The following is a 15,041-nucleotide window of genomic DNA, read 5'->3' on the forward strand; positions in this document are numbered from 1 at the left end:
TGTCGAGGTAACACAATAAGGGGCTGGTAAACATGGTCATTACCAACAATGTAATCTACCTGTGAGTGATTCAAAGAAAAGAGATGAAAACAATCACCAATTGTTATCAAGGAATAAATTAGCGTCTTCACAACTGACAGCATCCTTTGAAAACACCGGTTCCAAATGAAGCAGGCCTACCGCGTCCCTTTTATGATCGAGTGAAAAACCAACATCTGGAATAGGAAGTATGAATTTTTTGTATTGTATGACATATTGAGTACTGTTACAGTATAACTGTACAGTAGTTTATAATGTAGCACAAAGTACATAAATTATGGTTTGCCATTTGTGCCATTTGAACCGTCTTTTTTAGAGTAGTCATTTACTCTACTCTTTGTTATGTGTTTTGCAAAGAATCTTTAAGGTGTAAGGCCGGCCTAGTTCATAAAATAATCTTTATTGATGAGGCTGGATTTAACTTGACCAAAAAAAGGAGAAGAGGAAAAACATATTGTCCATTAAGATATTGTAAATGTCTCTGCCTAGCGAGAAGAAACCATGTGGCTATGTGTGTGACCATCAGCCAATTAGGGGTACTCTACCAAGCCATTCTTGGACCATAAAACTTCTCCTTGGTTTCCTAGCTGGTCTAAGAGAGCATGTGTTTCAGCCTTACCAGAGGGAGCCAGCACAACCAGAGCAGCGGTGGTTTGGTACAATGTCAGCTTTAACTGCACTGCTCTGGTTCGTGACTGGTTTACCAATAACCCAAGGTTTAACACAGCATCTGTCTGTCTACATACTATACCTTAATAAAGCCCATAGAGGAGTGTCAACATGGCAGTGGAAAGCGTACAACTGAGAACCCTATATTCTTGTTCACCTTTACCAGGCCATGGAAGACATTTCAGTTGATGCACGCCAGTCAGGCATGCAAGAGGATTTTTTTTATTACTGCCTAAGATGTTGATGACATTTTATGGCCTGATCCAAACCAAAAATGGGATGCTGGGGCAGAATATTTTTTGTTGTTTAGTGTATTATACTGTACAGTACATTAATGAATATAGAAATGTGCGAAAAACTAAGTAAACCACTCTTTTCCCTTAAATTGTGGAAAATATATGTGGCTTATTTAAACTTACTTTAATTACACTGTGTGAAATACACAAAAATAACTAGTAACAAGACATTAACTAATTTTCTCTAAAAAAAAAAAAACTCTAAACAGGCCAGGAATTAATATTGCATTCCCTCCAAATCAGCCACTATATTGCATACAAAACAACAATAACTCTTAAAAATAAAAGGCATTCACATTGTGTTTAACTTCATCATTACAAAAGTCAAACAACAACAAATGTCTACACATTTTTGGTAAACACAGTCACTAAAATGTCTGAGCAAATATCATTGCCTTAATAACCCATCTGGAGAATAATAGTTAATATTATCTTATTATTGTTTTTTTTCTTCCAAATATGAGGACCAACTGGACCGTACATCAGCTTGTTATTAAAATATTCATGATTGTTGTGAGGTCAAATAATAAAAAAAAACCTTTATATATCACAATCTTTCTGCCCCTAATATTATAAAAGAAAAAAAAAGAAAAAAAAAGACAAGACAAAAAGCTAGGTACATAGAATACAGGGTTAACAGTTCTTTATACCCTTATTTTATTATTTTCACACTTGTAACTTAGTTACATCCTTCACATTGCTGTGATTTCTAAAAGACCTACAACCCTTTGTAATATAGGGTTTTAAAAAGTAAGAAAAGTCATAATAAATATGTGTTTTCTCGATGAATAAAATATGCTTGGGCCTCTTAGTAAAGCAGCTTCTTCTCTTCATGCTCCTTGAGCCTGGCATTGTCTCTGACCTCGTCAAATGTGTATGTTTTTACTATTTTTCCATTATAGAAGACGGTATGAAGCAGGTCCTGTAGGTAAAGACAAATATCATGTATTTATTTTGAGTAAAATTGATATAAAAAAATGTTCAAAGCCATCATGAAAGTACACATTCTTTTCTATATGCACTGGTGTAAAGATGTAGTGCCTCTCTGATATAGGCCTGTGTTAATGCATATATGTCACACTGAATGATTTAAAATCATTAAACAAACATTTTTACATTACACACCATGTAAAACACAATTTTATGCATTTATTTAGAAATATGTATCTCATTGCTGTAGTTATTGTTGTTTGGTAAGGCAGTTTAGCTAACCAAACAAAGACAGGCTTGATTTAAGCCAGAACTGTAAAATATTATACATACATCATCATGTTATACTCTAAACTTAAAAACTGAAGACACAAGGTCTCAAAAGTTTATCAAAGTTTCTACAGAAACAGTATACCACAATGTACTAAAATACCAGAAAAGCAGAAAAGGGGTGCTGAAACTCCAGTTGCTATGTCAAACCTAGTTGAATTGTCATTATTATTGGAACAATAATTTCCAATAAAGTTGCAAAGAAAAATATTCAACCCCAAAGAAAACAAGTACACTGCCTGGCCAAAAAAGGTCACCACCTGGATTTAACTATAAGCAAATAGGTAAGAGCCTCCCATTGGATAATTACTGCATGGATAATTATGTTTCAGCTGGCAACAAGTTATTTAACCCTAACTGATGCAGTGAGTAGCTTCTCTTTTGTTAAAGAACCATGTAGAAAGACACATCCTGTGGTCGTGGAAAAGATGTTAATCTGTTTCAGAAGGGTCAAATTATTGGCATGCATCAAGCAGAGAAAACATCTAAGGAGATTGCTGAAACTACTAAAATCAGGTTAAGAAGTGTCCAACGCATTATTAAAAAGTGGAAGGACAGTGGGGAAACATCATCTTCGAGGAAGGAAATGTGGTCGGAAAAAAATCTTGAATGATCGTGATCGGCAATCACTTAAACATTTGTTTAAATCAAATGGTAGAAAAACTACAGTAGAACTCAGGGATATGCTTAATAGTGAAAGTAAGAACATTTCCACATGTACAATGTGAAGGGAACTCAAGGGATTGGGACTAAACAGCTGTGTAGCCTTAAGAAAACCACTTGTCAGTGAGTCTAACCGGCAAAAACGGCTTCAATTTGCTAGGGAGCATAAAGATTGGACTCTGGAGCAATGGAAGAAGGTCGTGTGGTCTAACGAGTCCAGATTTGCCTACTGTACAAGCCTGTGGGGGCAGTGCTATGATCTGGGGTTGCTGCAGTTTGTCAGGTCTAGGTTCAGCAACGTTATGTGCCCAAAGAATGAGGTCAGCTGACTACCTGAATATACTGAACCACCAGGTTATTCCATCAATGGATTTTTTCTTCCCTGATGGCACGGGCATATTCCAAGATGACAATGCCAGGATTCATCACGCTCAAATTGTGAAAGAGTGGTTCAGGGAGCATGAGACATCATTTTCACACATGGATTGGCCACCACAGAGTCCAGACCTGAACCCCACTGAGAATCTTTGGGATGTGCTGGAGAAGACTTTGCGCAGTGGTCCAAATCTCCCATCATCAATACAAGATCTTGGGGAAAAATTAATGCAACTCGACAGAAATAAATGTTGTGACATTGCAGAAGCTTGTGGAAACAATGCCACAGCGATTGCATGCCGTAATCAAAGCTATAGGCGGTCCAACAAAATATTAGTGTGTGTGACCTTTTTTTTGGCCAGGAAGTATATTTTTAACTCTAAAGTTTTCTGCAGAGCTTAATGTTTAAATGACACAGCGAATGAACAAAGAAAATAAATAATATAGTTTCCTAGTGACAATTATTCCACTCCTACATAATATTCCACCCCTACTGCTAATCTGTATGACCTAAAGTTGGGTTACACCATGATTACACATTGTAAAAAACACCCTGACAACAGAGAATTAAATAAAATCCCTGTGTTACAGCAAAAGACTTACAGAATGACCTGATGAAAACCAAGCACTTAATTGCTGGACTCCACAAATCCACAAAGCCACTACTGACTTTTAGAAGCACAGGAAGGGTTGACTGGAATATGAATTACAGCACAGAAGCCATAAAACCTTAATGATAAGCATTTGCATTAGAAGACAAGTCATCGATTCCTCAATTGGCACAAGTCCGTAAGCACCTACCGGAATAAATTATTAGAGGTTATCAAGGCCCAATACTTTGTCATTTATATGACTATAGCATATTTTTTATTATTGTTCAATTTCTCTGTTTTAGTAAAATATTCAGAATATGCAGTGTTATATGTGGCCTTAAAATGAATGATAATATTATGCTTAGAACCTTTAAACAGGTTTTATGAGTGTATACTAGGCCCCAGTTATAATATGGATGCATTTCTCCTCCATCTGCCCTGTGTAAGAAGTGTGAATAGGGGGATCCAAAACACCCCGGACACTCAACCAATCAACATCATCTGCTTCATCTGAATCTAACACCTCATCACCGTGGAGAATACATTTGAAAAATTCAAAGAGTCATGTCTTTGACTCAACCTTTGGCTAATTCTGTGTTAATCTCAGTCAGTCTCCAGCATCACAAGAAGAAGAATGAAAACTTCTGAGACTTTGGAGTGAGCTCAGACTTCCATCAACCTAGATCTCCAGCAGCTCAAGCCTGGCTGATCTCTCACTATCTCACCCTGCAACACTACAAGAGGAGGATGGCAAGGCAAAACCTTCAGTGTAATCTCCACTTAAAACCAGTGCATGAGTTTGTAAGACTTGACCTGCGATTCCTAGGAAGGTACAGGACTAGTAATCAGAGGGTTGCCGGTTCAAGCCCCACCTCTGCCAGGTTGCCACTGTTGGGCCCTTGAGCAAGGCCCTTAACCCTCAATTGCTTAGACTGTATACTCTCAAAACTGTAAGTCGCTTTGGATAAAAAAAACCTGCTAAATGCCGAAAATATAAATGTAAAAAAAAAAAAAAAAAAAAAAAAAAAAAAAATCCACATTTACCCCTCTTCATTTTCATATCTAGTCATTTTCACACAGATTGTGAATCTGCTGTGACTTGGACAACCCAGGATCTAATCAAGGAGAGCCAGATCACCACACACCCCCTCTGACATCTGTGGACGCTTCTTACCACCTGCCAGTGTTAGGTTCCCACACACAGCCATATTGCATAGGGATAGCCACACTCCATGTGATAAGGTCTGCATGCATAGTTTGACTATGACAAAAATAGTGGGCAAACAGCATTCCTCAATATGAACATATCATATCAACAGTCAAACACTGTTCTAGTGTGATGGTGGGCTTGTGGGGCTTAGATGGAAGTATAATTTTTAATATAAATACTAAAGAAGAATATGTAGAAAAGTACAATTTGGTTATGCAATGGTGTTATTCAAGTTCAGCAGTAAATTGCTGTTAAGTATGGTTTTAGAGTGGTCTATGCAATGTCCTGACTCGTCTAAAATCACACTGATGCAAGGACTGAAAATGCGCAGTTCATTTCTAAAATCCCATTTAAGAAAGGATAGATTTAAAGCAACAGTGCAAGTGGAAATGGAAATTTCTGACCTCTAGTTATGGATCCCTATTCAAAATGCGTTTGCTGTTGATGCTGCTAAAGATGGCACAGCCAGTTAAGTTCAAAGTAACAATTACTTTTTCACATGGTGATAGAGTTGTTGCTCAGTCTACTTTATTCAGTTTATATAAGGATCATTAAAAACTTTTGTATTTTATCATGTTCTTGCATAACATTTTCTGTAAATATCTGAACCCATATAGAATGACAAATATACAGAAAGAGAGAGGCACCTTCAGGCATTAGAAAGAATTGTGGACCTACTAAGTTTGGTCCATACAGTAGTGTTCAAAAAAATAGCAGTGATTTTAAAAAGTGAATAAAGCACAAAATCATTATAATAACTTTAATTTCCATAAATGCAAATGCACTGAAAATACTACACTTTCAATTCTAATTCAAAACATTAACAACATTTTGCCAGTTTGTGTTAATTCTTTACAGAAAGTTAAGAAAAATGAATATTAGGCTGTTCAAAAAAAATAGTGCCGCCAGCATTTTTCTTTAAAAACTCAAAAAATTTATCTATAAACTGAAAAAATGGTTGAGGTTTCACTTTACTTGAAATTACTTAACTAATATTTAGTGGCATAACAATTGTTTCCGAGATCTGTGTTGCATGGAGTCGACCAACTTCTGGCACCTCTGAACAGATATTCCAGCCAAGGATGATTAGACTACATTCCACAGTTCTTCTGCAATTTTGGGTTTTGCCTTAAAAAAACACGCTTCAGATTTCAGCCCACAAGTTCTTTATGGGATTGAAGTCAAGGGATTGGGCTGGCCACTCTATTAACTCAAACTTGTTTGACTGTAAACAAGATGTTTTGGGTCATTGTTGTGTTGAAACACCCATTTTAAGGACATTTCTTCTTCAACATAGAGCAACATGATCTCTTCAAGTATTCTGATATATTTAAACTGATCCATGATCCCTTGTATTTGATAAATAGATGTAACACCATGGTATGAAAAACATCCCCATATCATAATTTTGTACCACCATGCTTTACTGTCTTCACAGTGTACTTTGGCTTGAATTCAGTGCTCGGGAGTTGTCTAACATACTGTCTACGGCCACTAGACCCAAAAAAGAACAATTTTGCTTTCACCAGTCCACAAAATGTTGGGTCATTTCTCTTTGGACAAGTCAATGTGTTCCTTGGCAAATTTGAACCCATTCAGGACATGTCTTTTTCTTAACAACGGGACTTTGCAAGGAGTTCTTGCTGGTAAATTGGCTTCACTTAATCATCTTCTGTACTCACTGGTAACTTCAGATGTTCCTTGATCTTTCTGAAGGTGATCATTGGCAGAGCCTTTGCCATTTTGGCTATTCTTTGATTCTTTGATCCAATCAAACAGTAGTTCCATGCTTCCTTCTGCGTTTCATGCTTCTTTCTTTCAGGTTTTGGCTGTCACTTCAAAGCATCTGAGATAATTTTAGCTGAGCAGCCTATAATTTGCTGCACTTCTCTGTATGTTTTTCCCTCTACAATCAACTTTTCAATCAAAGTGCGCTGTTCATCAGAACAATGTCTGGAACAACCCATTTTACCCAGTATTTCAGAAAGAAAATGCGCTATGACCAACCTGTGCAACAATTGCCACCCTCCTATCTTAAGTAAGGGCCAAAATTGACACCCGTTCTTCTGCAGAATTAATGATTTAACCAATTGAACTCCTCACTGCTATTATTTTGAACAAGCCTCTTTCAATCAATGCTTCGATTACTCAGAATGAGTGGCATGCATGTCCTAATTGTCGGGTTTGTTTTGTTTTCATTACTCTACTACACGTTCAAGTAAATTATTTGCTATGTAGAAATAGCATTTTTACTAAAAAACAGTGATTTATCAGGTTAATGATGTTGGACTGCTAATTTTTTGAACACCACTGTACATGGGAGCAATTTTCTATCATGTTTTATTCTTTTGTTTTTTCCATGATGTAAAGCAAAAGGCCTGGAGGGCAGTCAGTTTGGTGTATGAACACTTTTGACCCACTAGAATTATAATTTTAAAATGATCTGTTGTAAACATTTGTTGAAAAAGTATTTTATTTAGATTTTTTAGTTTAGTTTTAGGTCTTAATGTAGCTTAGGTGTAAGACTATGCTTTGTTTGTTACTTTGGATTGGAGGTCATAATGGGTGCATTATTTTGTGAAAATGGGTTTTTAGAGTTGACCATGGTGTACTGTAGGGCCAATTGCAGTCTTCTGAAATTTCAGGTCCAGTGAGGGTTCTTGTGCCTCTATATAGTGGCTTGGAATGGGGGAGGTGCAGAATGCCCCTAGGGCCACTCAGATATTGAAATGATGGTCTGTGTTCAGGCTTTTGAGATATGATTTTCGGGCTGATCCAGATATGAAACATCCATACTTTGCTCCTTCCAGTGCTCTTGATAAACACATCGGTATGGCTAGTTCAGCTCCCCATTTGGTGTTTTTCTCTCAGTGATTTCATGTGGGATATGATGGTGAGTGTTTGGTCTCTGGATTCAGGACTCTGATTTAGAAGAAGTGGATGTACATTGCTTAGCTTTGTGATATTCTGAAAGCCTCTGTATTTGACCATTTATGAATTTTATTGATACAGGGTTGGAGTCTCAGCTCTATTGTTTTTATGTCCTGGTTTCTATAGCCTTTACATACAGTCAAGCCAGAAAGTCTGCATACCCCTTTTACCATCTCCACATTTTATTACGTTACAGACTCATTCTGTAATAGTTATTTTTTGCCTCAAACACACAATCGTCAATAATTAAGAAGTGAAAACAGGGTTTAGAAAATATGCCATTTTATTTTACTGACAAAACCCTTAGTCTAATACTTGTTGATGCACCTTTGGCTGCAATTACAGCTTCAAGGCTTCATGAAAAAGAAGCTACGAGCTTGGCACACTTGTTTCTGGACATTTTTGCCCATTCCTCTTGGCATGTGCTTGCAAGCTCTGTCAGGTTGGATGGGGAGCGTCGGTACACAGCCATTTTCAGCTCCTTCTACAGATGTTCGATTTGATTCAAGTCTGGGCTCTGGCTGGGCCACTCAAGGACATTTACAGACAGCCACTCCTTTGTTCTCTTGGCTGTGTGCTTCGGGTCGTTGTCATGTTGGAAGGTAAACCTTCGCCCCAGTCTGAGGTCCAGAGCGCTCTGAAGAAGGTTATCTTCAAGGATCTTGGTGTACTTAGCTGCATTCTTCTTTCCCCCTTATCAGGACTAGTCTCCCTGGTCCCGCTGATGAAAAACATCCCCACATCATGATGCTGTCACTACCATGCTTCACTGTGGATGGCATTAGCCAGGTGAGCGGTGCCTGGTTTCCTCCAGACATGACGCTTGGTATTCAGGACAAAAAGTTCTGGAGGAAACCCACACAGACACGGGGAGAACATGCATATTCCACACAGAAAGGAGGACTGGGGACCACCCCACCTGGGGATCGAACCCAGGACCTTCTTGCTGTGAGGCGACAGTGCTACCCACCGAGTGACCGTGCCGCCCCGGGCTATTTTGTGTAGAATTTTGTGACAAAAAAATGAACTTAATCTATTATAGAATGAGTCTGTAATGTAATGAGGCATGGAGTAGGTGAAAGGGGAGTGCAGACTTTCCGGCTTGACTGTAGGTTGTCTACATATAGGCCGCGAAAGATGTTGGACAGCTTATTTTGACTTTGAATAACTGCAGAGGTGGAAAGAGTACTAAAATATTGTACTCAAGTAAAAGTACTATTACTTTGATGATTTTTTACCTAAGTACGAGTAAAATTACTAGTCTAAAAATCTACTCAAGTAAAAAGTAACTCATTTAAAATGTACTTAGAGTAAACGTTACTTAGTTACTTTTTTAACAGAAGGAGGGACATCATTTTCCAACAGAAGTTCATAGATAAATGATACAGCAGACTACACACAGCTCACCATGCAGTGCATATTAGCAGTTCATGTGTGGATTTAGCCACTCTACAGAGCTAACAGACTGCAACTGCTGTTAATACAAAAGAGCATTATTTCTGTTTATCCTCAATAAATCGCTGTTTACCATTAGCATCATTTTATAGCTTGTTGGACTGGACGCTAACTAACTTGGTTTAGGTCAATAGTGTCAACTAAGGTTGCCAACTTTCAGAACTGGAAATAAGGAACACCCTGGGCTGGCGGCAGGCATAGGGTGGGGGGGTGTTATGACGGGTGTTTACCTGAGTGTGTTGGGGGGGGGGGGGGGGTTAGACGGTTAGGGTTGCACTTATAAAAAATATAACGGGTCTTACACCGTCATAGAAACATGATCAAAATAAAAACAAACCAGCAGAATCTCACAATCACATTTATGCTGTCTGTTTTACTTAAATAAATACTCAAATAAATGAACATAAAAAATCACAGTATTTGATAATGCTTTGCTATCATTGCAAAATGAAAGCCAGCCGTAAACAGCAAAACTGCGACCTACGTAGATCAATCACACAGCAGCAGAAAATCATAACCACTTATCTGCTTACCTGATCTATATACATGTGTTGTTCCATTAGGGATATAATCCACTTTATATAAGACCATCTTGTATGTTTCCAGAATATATACAGTGTATCACAAAAGTGAGTACACCCCTCACATTTCTGCAAATATTTCATTATATCTTTTCATGGGACAACACTATAGACATGAAACTTGGATATAACTTAGAGTAGTCAGTGTACAGCTTGTATAGCAGTGTAGATTTACTGTCTTCTGAAAATAACTCAACACACAGCCATTAATGTCTAAATAGCTGGCAACATAAGTGAGTACACCCCACAGTGAACATGTCCAAATTGTGCCCAAATGTGTCGTTGTCCCTCCCTGGTGTCATGTGTCAAGGTCCCAGGTGTAAATGGGGAGCAGGGCTGTTAAATTTGGTGTACAATTCTCTCATACTGGCCACTGGATATTCAACATGGCACCTCATGGCAAAGAACTCTCTGAGGATGTGAGAAATAGAATTGTTGCTCTCCACAAAGATGGCCTGGGCTATAAGAAGATTGCTAACACCCTGAAACTGAGCTACAGCATGGTGGCCAAGGTCATACAGCGGTTTTTCAGGACAGGTTCCACTCGGAACAGGCTTCGCCAGGGTCGACCAAAGAAGTTGAGTCCACGTGTTCGGCGTCATATCCAGAGGTTGGCTTTAAAAAATAGACACATGAGTGCTGCCAGCATTGCTGCAGAGGTTGAAGACGTGGGAGGTCAGCCTGTCAGTGCTCAGACCATACGCCGCACACTGCATCAACTCGGTCTGCATGGTCATCATCCCAGAAGGAAGCTGACGCACAAGAAAGCCCGCAAACAGTTTGCTGAAGACAAGCAGTCCAAGAACATGGATTACTGGAATGCCCTGTGGTCTGACGAGACCAAGATAAACTTGTTTGGCTCAGATGGTGTCCAGCATGTGTGGCGGCGTCCTGGTGAGAAGTACCAAGACAACTGTATCTTGCCTAGTCAAGCATGGTGGTGGTAGCATCATGGTCTTGGGCTGCATGAGTGTTGCTGGCACTGGGGAGCTGCAGTTCATTGAGGGAAACATGAATTCCAACATGTACTGTGACATTCTGAAACAGAGCATGATCCCCTCCCTTCGAAAACTGGGCCTCATGGCAGTTTTCCAACAGGATAACGACCCCAAACACAACCTCCAAGATGACAACTGCCTTGCTGAGGAAGCTGAAGGTAAAGGTGATGGACTAAACCCAATTGAGCACCTGTGGCGCATCCTCAAGTGGAAGGTGGAGGAGTTCAAGGTGTCTAACATCCACCAGCTCCGTGATGTCATCATGGAGGAGTGGAAGAGGATTCCAGTAGCAACCTGTGCAGCTCTGGTGAATTCCATGCCCAGGAGGGTTAAGGCAGTGCTGGATAATAATGGTGGTCACACAAAATATTGACACTTTGGGCACAATTTGGACATGTTCACTGTGGGGTGTACTCACTTATGTTGCCATCCATTTAGACATTAATGGCTGTGTGTTGAGTTATTTTCAGAAGACAGTAAATCTACACAGCTATACAAGTTGTACACTGACTACTCTACGTAAGTTATATCCAAGTTTTATTTCTATAGTGTTGTCCCATGAAAAGATATAATAAAATATTTGCAGAAATGTGAGGGGTGTACTCACTTTTGTGATACACTGTAAATCCATACCCAACTGTTTTATCCACCTAACTAATGAAAACTATTGTAGATCATTTATTCTCTCAGCTTTCCTGGTAAAAAGCTTCTGCTTGTTTTGTATTTTTATTGCTTGTCTGCATGCATCGTTAAACCAAGAGTCTCTAGGGATGTTTTAGGAATGGTTTGTTTCTGCTATTTCTTTTATGGTTGTAAATAATTTAATGGGGTCTCCATTTTGCACATTTATTATTTTAAGTTTCTTTTTACAGAGGTTTTAACCAGCATGCCAGTTGGCTTTGTTTACTTTCCACCTTTGTGGTGTTAGTATTAGGTGGAGTCAATCTGGAAATGCTTCCTGCCACAGAGATCTCCCGATTTTTCCAGGAAAAGTCTTGGATCAAACTAGTCTGTGTATTGTTAGGTCTATTGTAGTATATGCCCATGTCCTGGTATGTGTTTCTGGGTATGTTCATTATACTGTGTATACTGTGTTCACTGTTTTTGTTTATGAATTCTTTCATTGTTTTTTCTTTGCTGTTTGTATTTTGGCTTTCACACATGAAATTGTTCTAGTGTGATGTATGGTAGTGGAAGTTATTCAGTCAAATTGTTCAGGTCTTTTAGCTTTAGTGTCATGTTTAGAAAGATATAAATTGTGCATATGGTTATATTTTTATGGATGATATTTGATGTTTAGTCTGCAGTTGGGTGTTGAGGGGGACAGTGCTATGGGAGATGTTATTCTTTATGTAGATTGCAGTACTGGTTTGTGGTATGCAGTGTAGTTCAGCATTATGTTGGTTTTTGGAGATATGTCAGTGTCTATGAAATAATATAATTCACGGGTTGATTAGTAGTGTTAATATTTTTAGTTCGTTATATTTAGCCCTAAGGCATTTGGCAGTTTCATTAACATATGGAGCTGTCCGCCATTTGGATTTTGGTAATTTTTGAGTGTGTGTTTTTTGGGGGTATACTACTGTATCTACAACCCCAAATCAGAAAAAGTTGGGACAGTATGGAAAATGCAAATAAGATAAAAATGAAGTTCCTTACATTTACTTTGAATTTTATTTGATTGCAGACAGTTTGAACCCAAGATATTTCATGTTTTGTCTACTCAACTTAATTTCATTTGTTAATATATCTCCATTTCAGGCCTGCAACACATTCCAAAAACAGTTGGGACAGGGGCAATTTGGGGCTAGTAATGAGGTGAAAAAAACTAAATAATAATGTGATTCCAAACAGGTGATGTCAACCGGTGATTGTAATGTTAGATTAGTACTAAAGCAGCATTCTGGAAAGGCTGAATCTTTGATAAGCAAAGATGACCAGAGGATCTCCAGTTTGACAAACAAATGTGTGAGAAAATTATTAAAATGTTTAAAAACAATGTACCTCAAAGAAAGATTATAAGGGATTTGCATATTTCTCCCTCTACAGTGCATAATATCATAAAACAATTCAAGGAATCGGGAGGAGTTTCAGTGTGTAAAGGCCAAGGGCACAAGCTTAAGCTGAATACCCTTGATTTTCAATCCCTCAGACGGCACTGCATCAAGAACTGCCACTCAACAATAGCTGTAGCTGATATAATCAAGCACGGCAATATGGAGTTACATGCACAAATGCCACTTAAAACTTTACTGTGCAAAAAAGAGGCCTTATGTTAACCATGTCCAGAAGCGGCATCGACTTCTCTGGACATCTAGGATGGACCATCACACAGTGGAAACGTGTATTGTGGTCAGATGAATTATCATTCCAGGTCTTTTTTGGAAAAGATGGACACCGTGTACTCCTGACCACAGATGAAAAGGACCATACAGGCTGTTATCAGCGACGAGTCCAAAAGCCAGGGTCTGTCATGGTATGGGGCTGTGTCAGTGCCCTTGGCAAAGGTAATTTACACTTCTGTGATGGCAGCATTATTGCAGAAAAGTGCCTACAAGACGTCATCTTTTACAGGGATGTCCATGCATTTTTCAACAAGACAATGCAAAACCCCATGCTGCACACATGGCATGGCTGCGGAAGAAGAGGGTACAGGTACTGGACTGGCCTGCCTGAGCTCCTGACCTGTTCCCAGTAGAGAATGTGTGGAGAAATTTGAAACGAAAAATGCGACAACGACGACCTCGTACTGTTGCACATCTTAAGACGTGTTTGCAGGAAGAATGGGACAAAATAAAACCCGAAACACTAAATCGCTTGTTGAATGTGTTGCAGGCCTAAAATGCAGGAATGGATGTTTATTAATAAATGAAATTAAGTTGACAAAACATGAAATATCTCAGGTTTATATCTCAGGTTTATAAATCAGACCAATATAAATCATTTCAAATTTTGACCTATCTGTGCAATTCAATTAAAAACAAACTGAGATCATTTAGAGGGGAAAAAAACTAAACTAAAATAATGGTGGTTGCATACGTATGTACACCCTCATAGTTGGGGATGTGGCTGTTTTCAGAATTTCAGAATCACATTTAAAATTAGTAATTAGTAGTCAATAACACACCTGCCATCAATTAAAGTGACTCTAATAAACCATATAAAGTTCAGCTGCCCCAGTAGGATTTTCCTGACATTTACTTTGTTGCCTCTTAAAGTAAAAGCCATGGTCCATAAAGAGCTTACAAACTGAAGAAATGTCATTGTTTCATATACCATTAAGACGGCAATCAGCAAGTGGATAAAATATGTCACAAATATTTCACAACGAAGATGAAAGCTGGTCTACAGCAATATTAAATGTGTTGCAGGAATTTCTGGCAAATACTGGTTGTGTACTACATGTGAAGACAACATCTCATATTCTTCTGGGCTTTCTGGGTTTTTCTGTCTGGGCTGTGGGGTGGGGTGGGGTGGCAAGAAAAACACCCAGGCCTCGCTATATTTACCAAAAACCTACACTGTCTACCCAAAAGTATATGGGAAAATGGGTTTTGGTCTGATAAGGCCATGGTTAAACTTTGTGGCCATTCCAAAAGGTATGTTGGGTGCAAAAACAACACTGCATCACCAAAGAACAACATAACCAGAGTGAAGCATGGTGATGGCAGCATTAAGCTTTGGGTCTGTTTTCTTTAGCTGGAACTGTGGCTTTAGTCAGGGTGAAGGGAATTATAAACACTTCAAAATGTTTTGGCACAAAAGCGTCAGGCCTTCAGCTTTTTAGCCGAAGATAAAGAGGAGTTTTTTACTTTCAGCACAACAAAGACCCAAAGCATACCTCCACATCAACATAGGAATGGCTTCACCAGAAGAATATCAAAGCTTTTAAATCTCAGCCAGACTCTTCTTTGCTTCTTAGTGAGGCAGGGCATATTTTTAGCTTTACATGACTTTAGCCCTGCCCTTAG

The 15,041-nt window shown here is 38.7% G+C and overlaps 1 protein-coding gene across 2 annotated transcripts in view; it reads right to left on the minus strand.

Annotated features, from left to right (window-relative positions):
- Nucleotides 1-1,616: 1,616 nt before the first annotated feature.
- Nucleotides 1,617-15,041, minus strand: part of nampt1 (nicotinamide phosphoribosyltransferase 1) — a 106,477-nt gene continuing 93,052 nt past the window's right edge. For both annotated transcript variants that reach the window (XM_062994582.1, XM_062994573.1), the window contains one exon: nt 1,617-1,926. In XM_062994582.1, coding sequence (XP_062850652.1) covers nt 1,813-1,926 — 114 coding nt within the window. In that variant the 3' untranslated portion in view covers nt 1,617-1,812. The remainder of the gene's footprint in view (nt 1,927-15,041) is intronic.

This window comes from Trichomycterus rosablanca, chromosome 1 (assembly GCF_030014385.1).
Source record: "Trichomycterus rosablanca isolate fTriRos1 chromosome 1, fTriRos1.hap1, whole genome shotgun sequence".
NCBI classification, from domain to species: domain Eukaryota; kingdom Metazoa; phylum Chordata; class Actinopteri; order Siluriformes; family Trichomycteridae; genus Trichomycterus; species Trichomycterus rosablanca.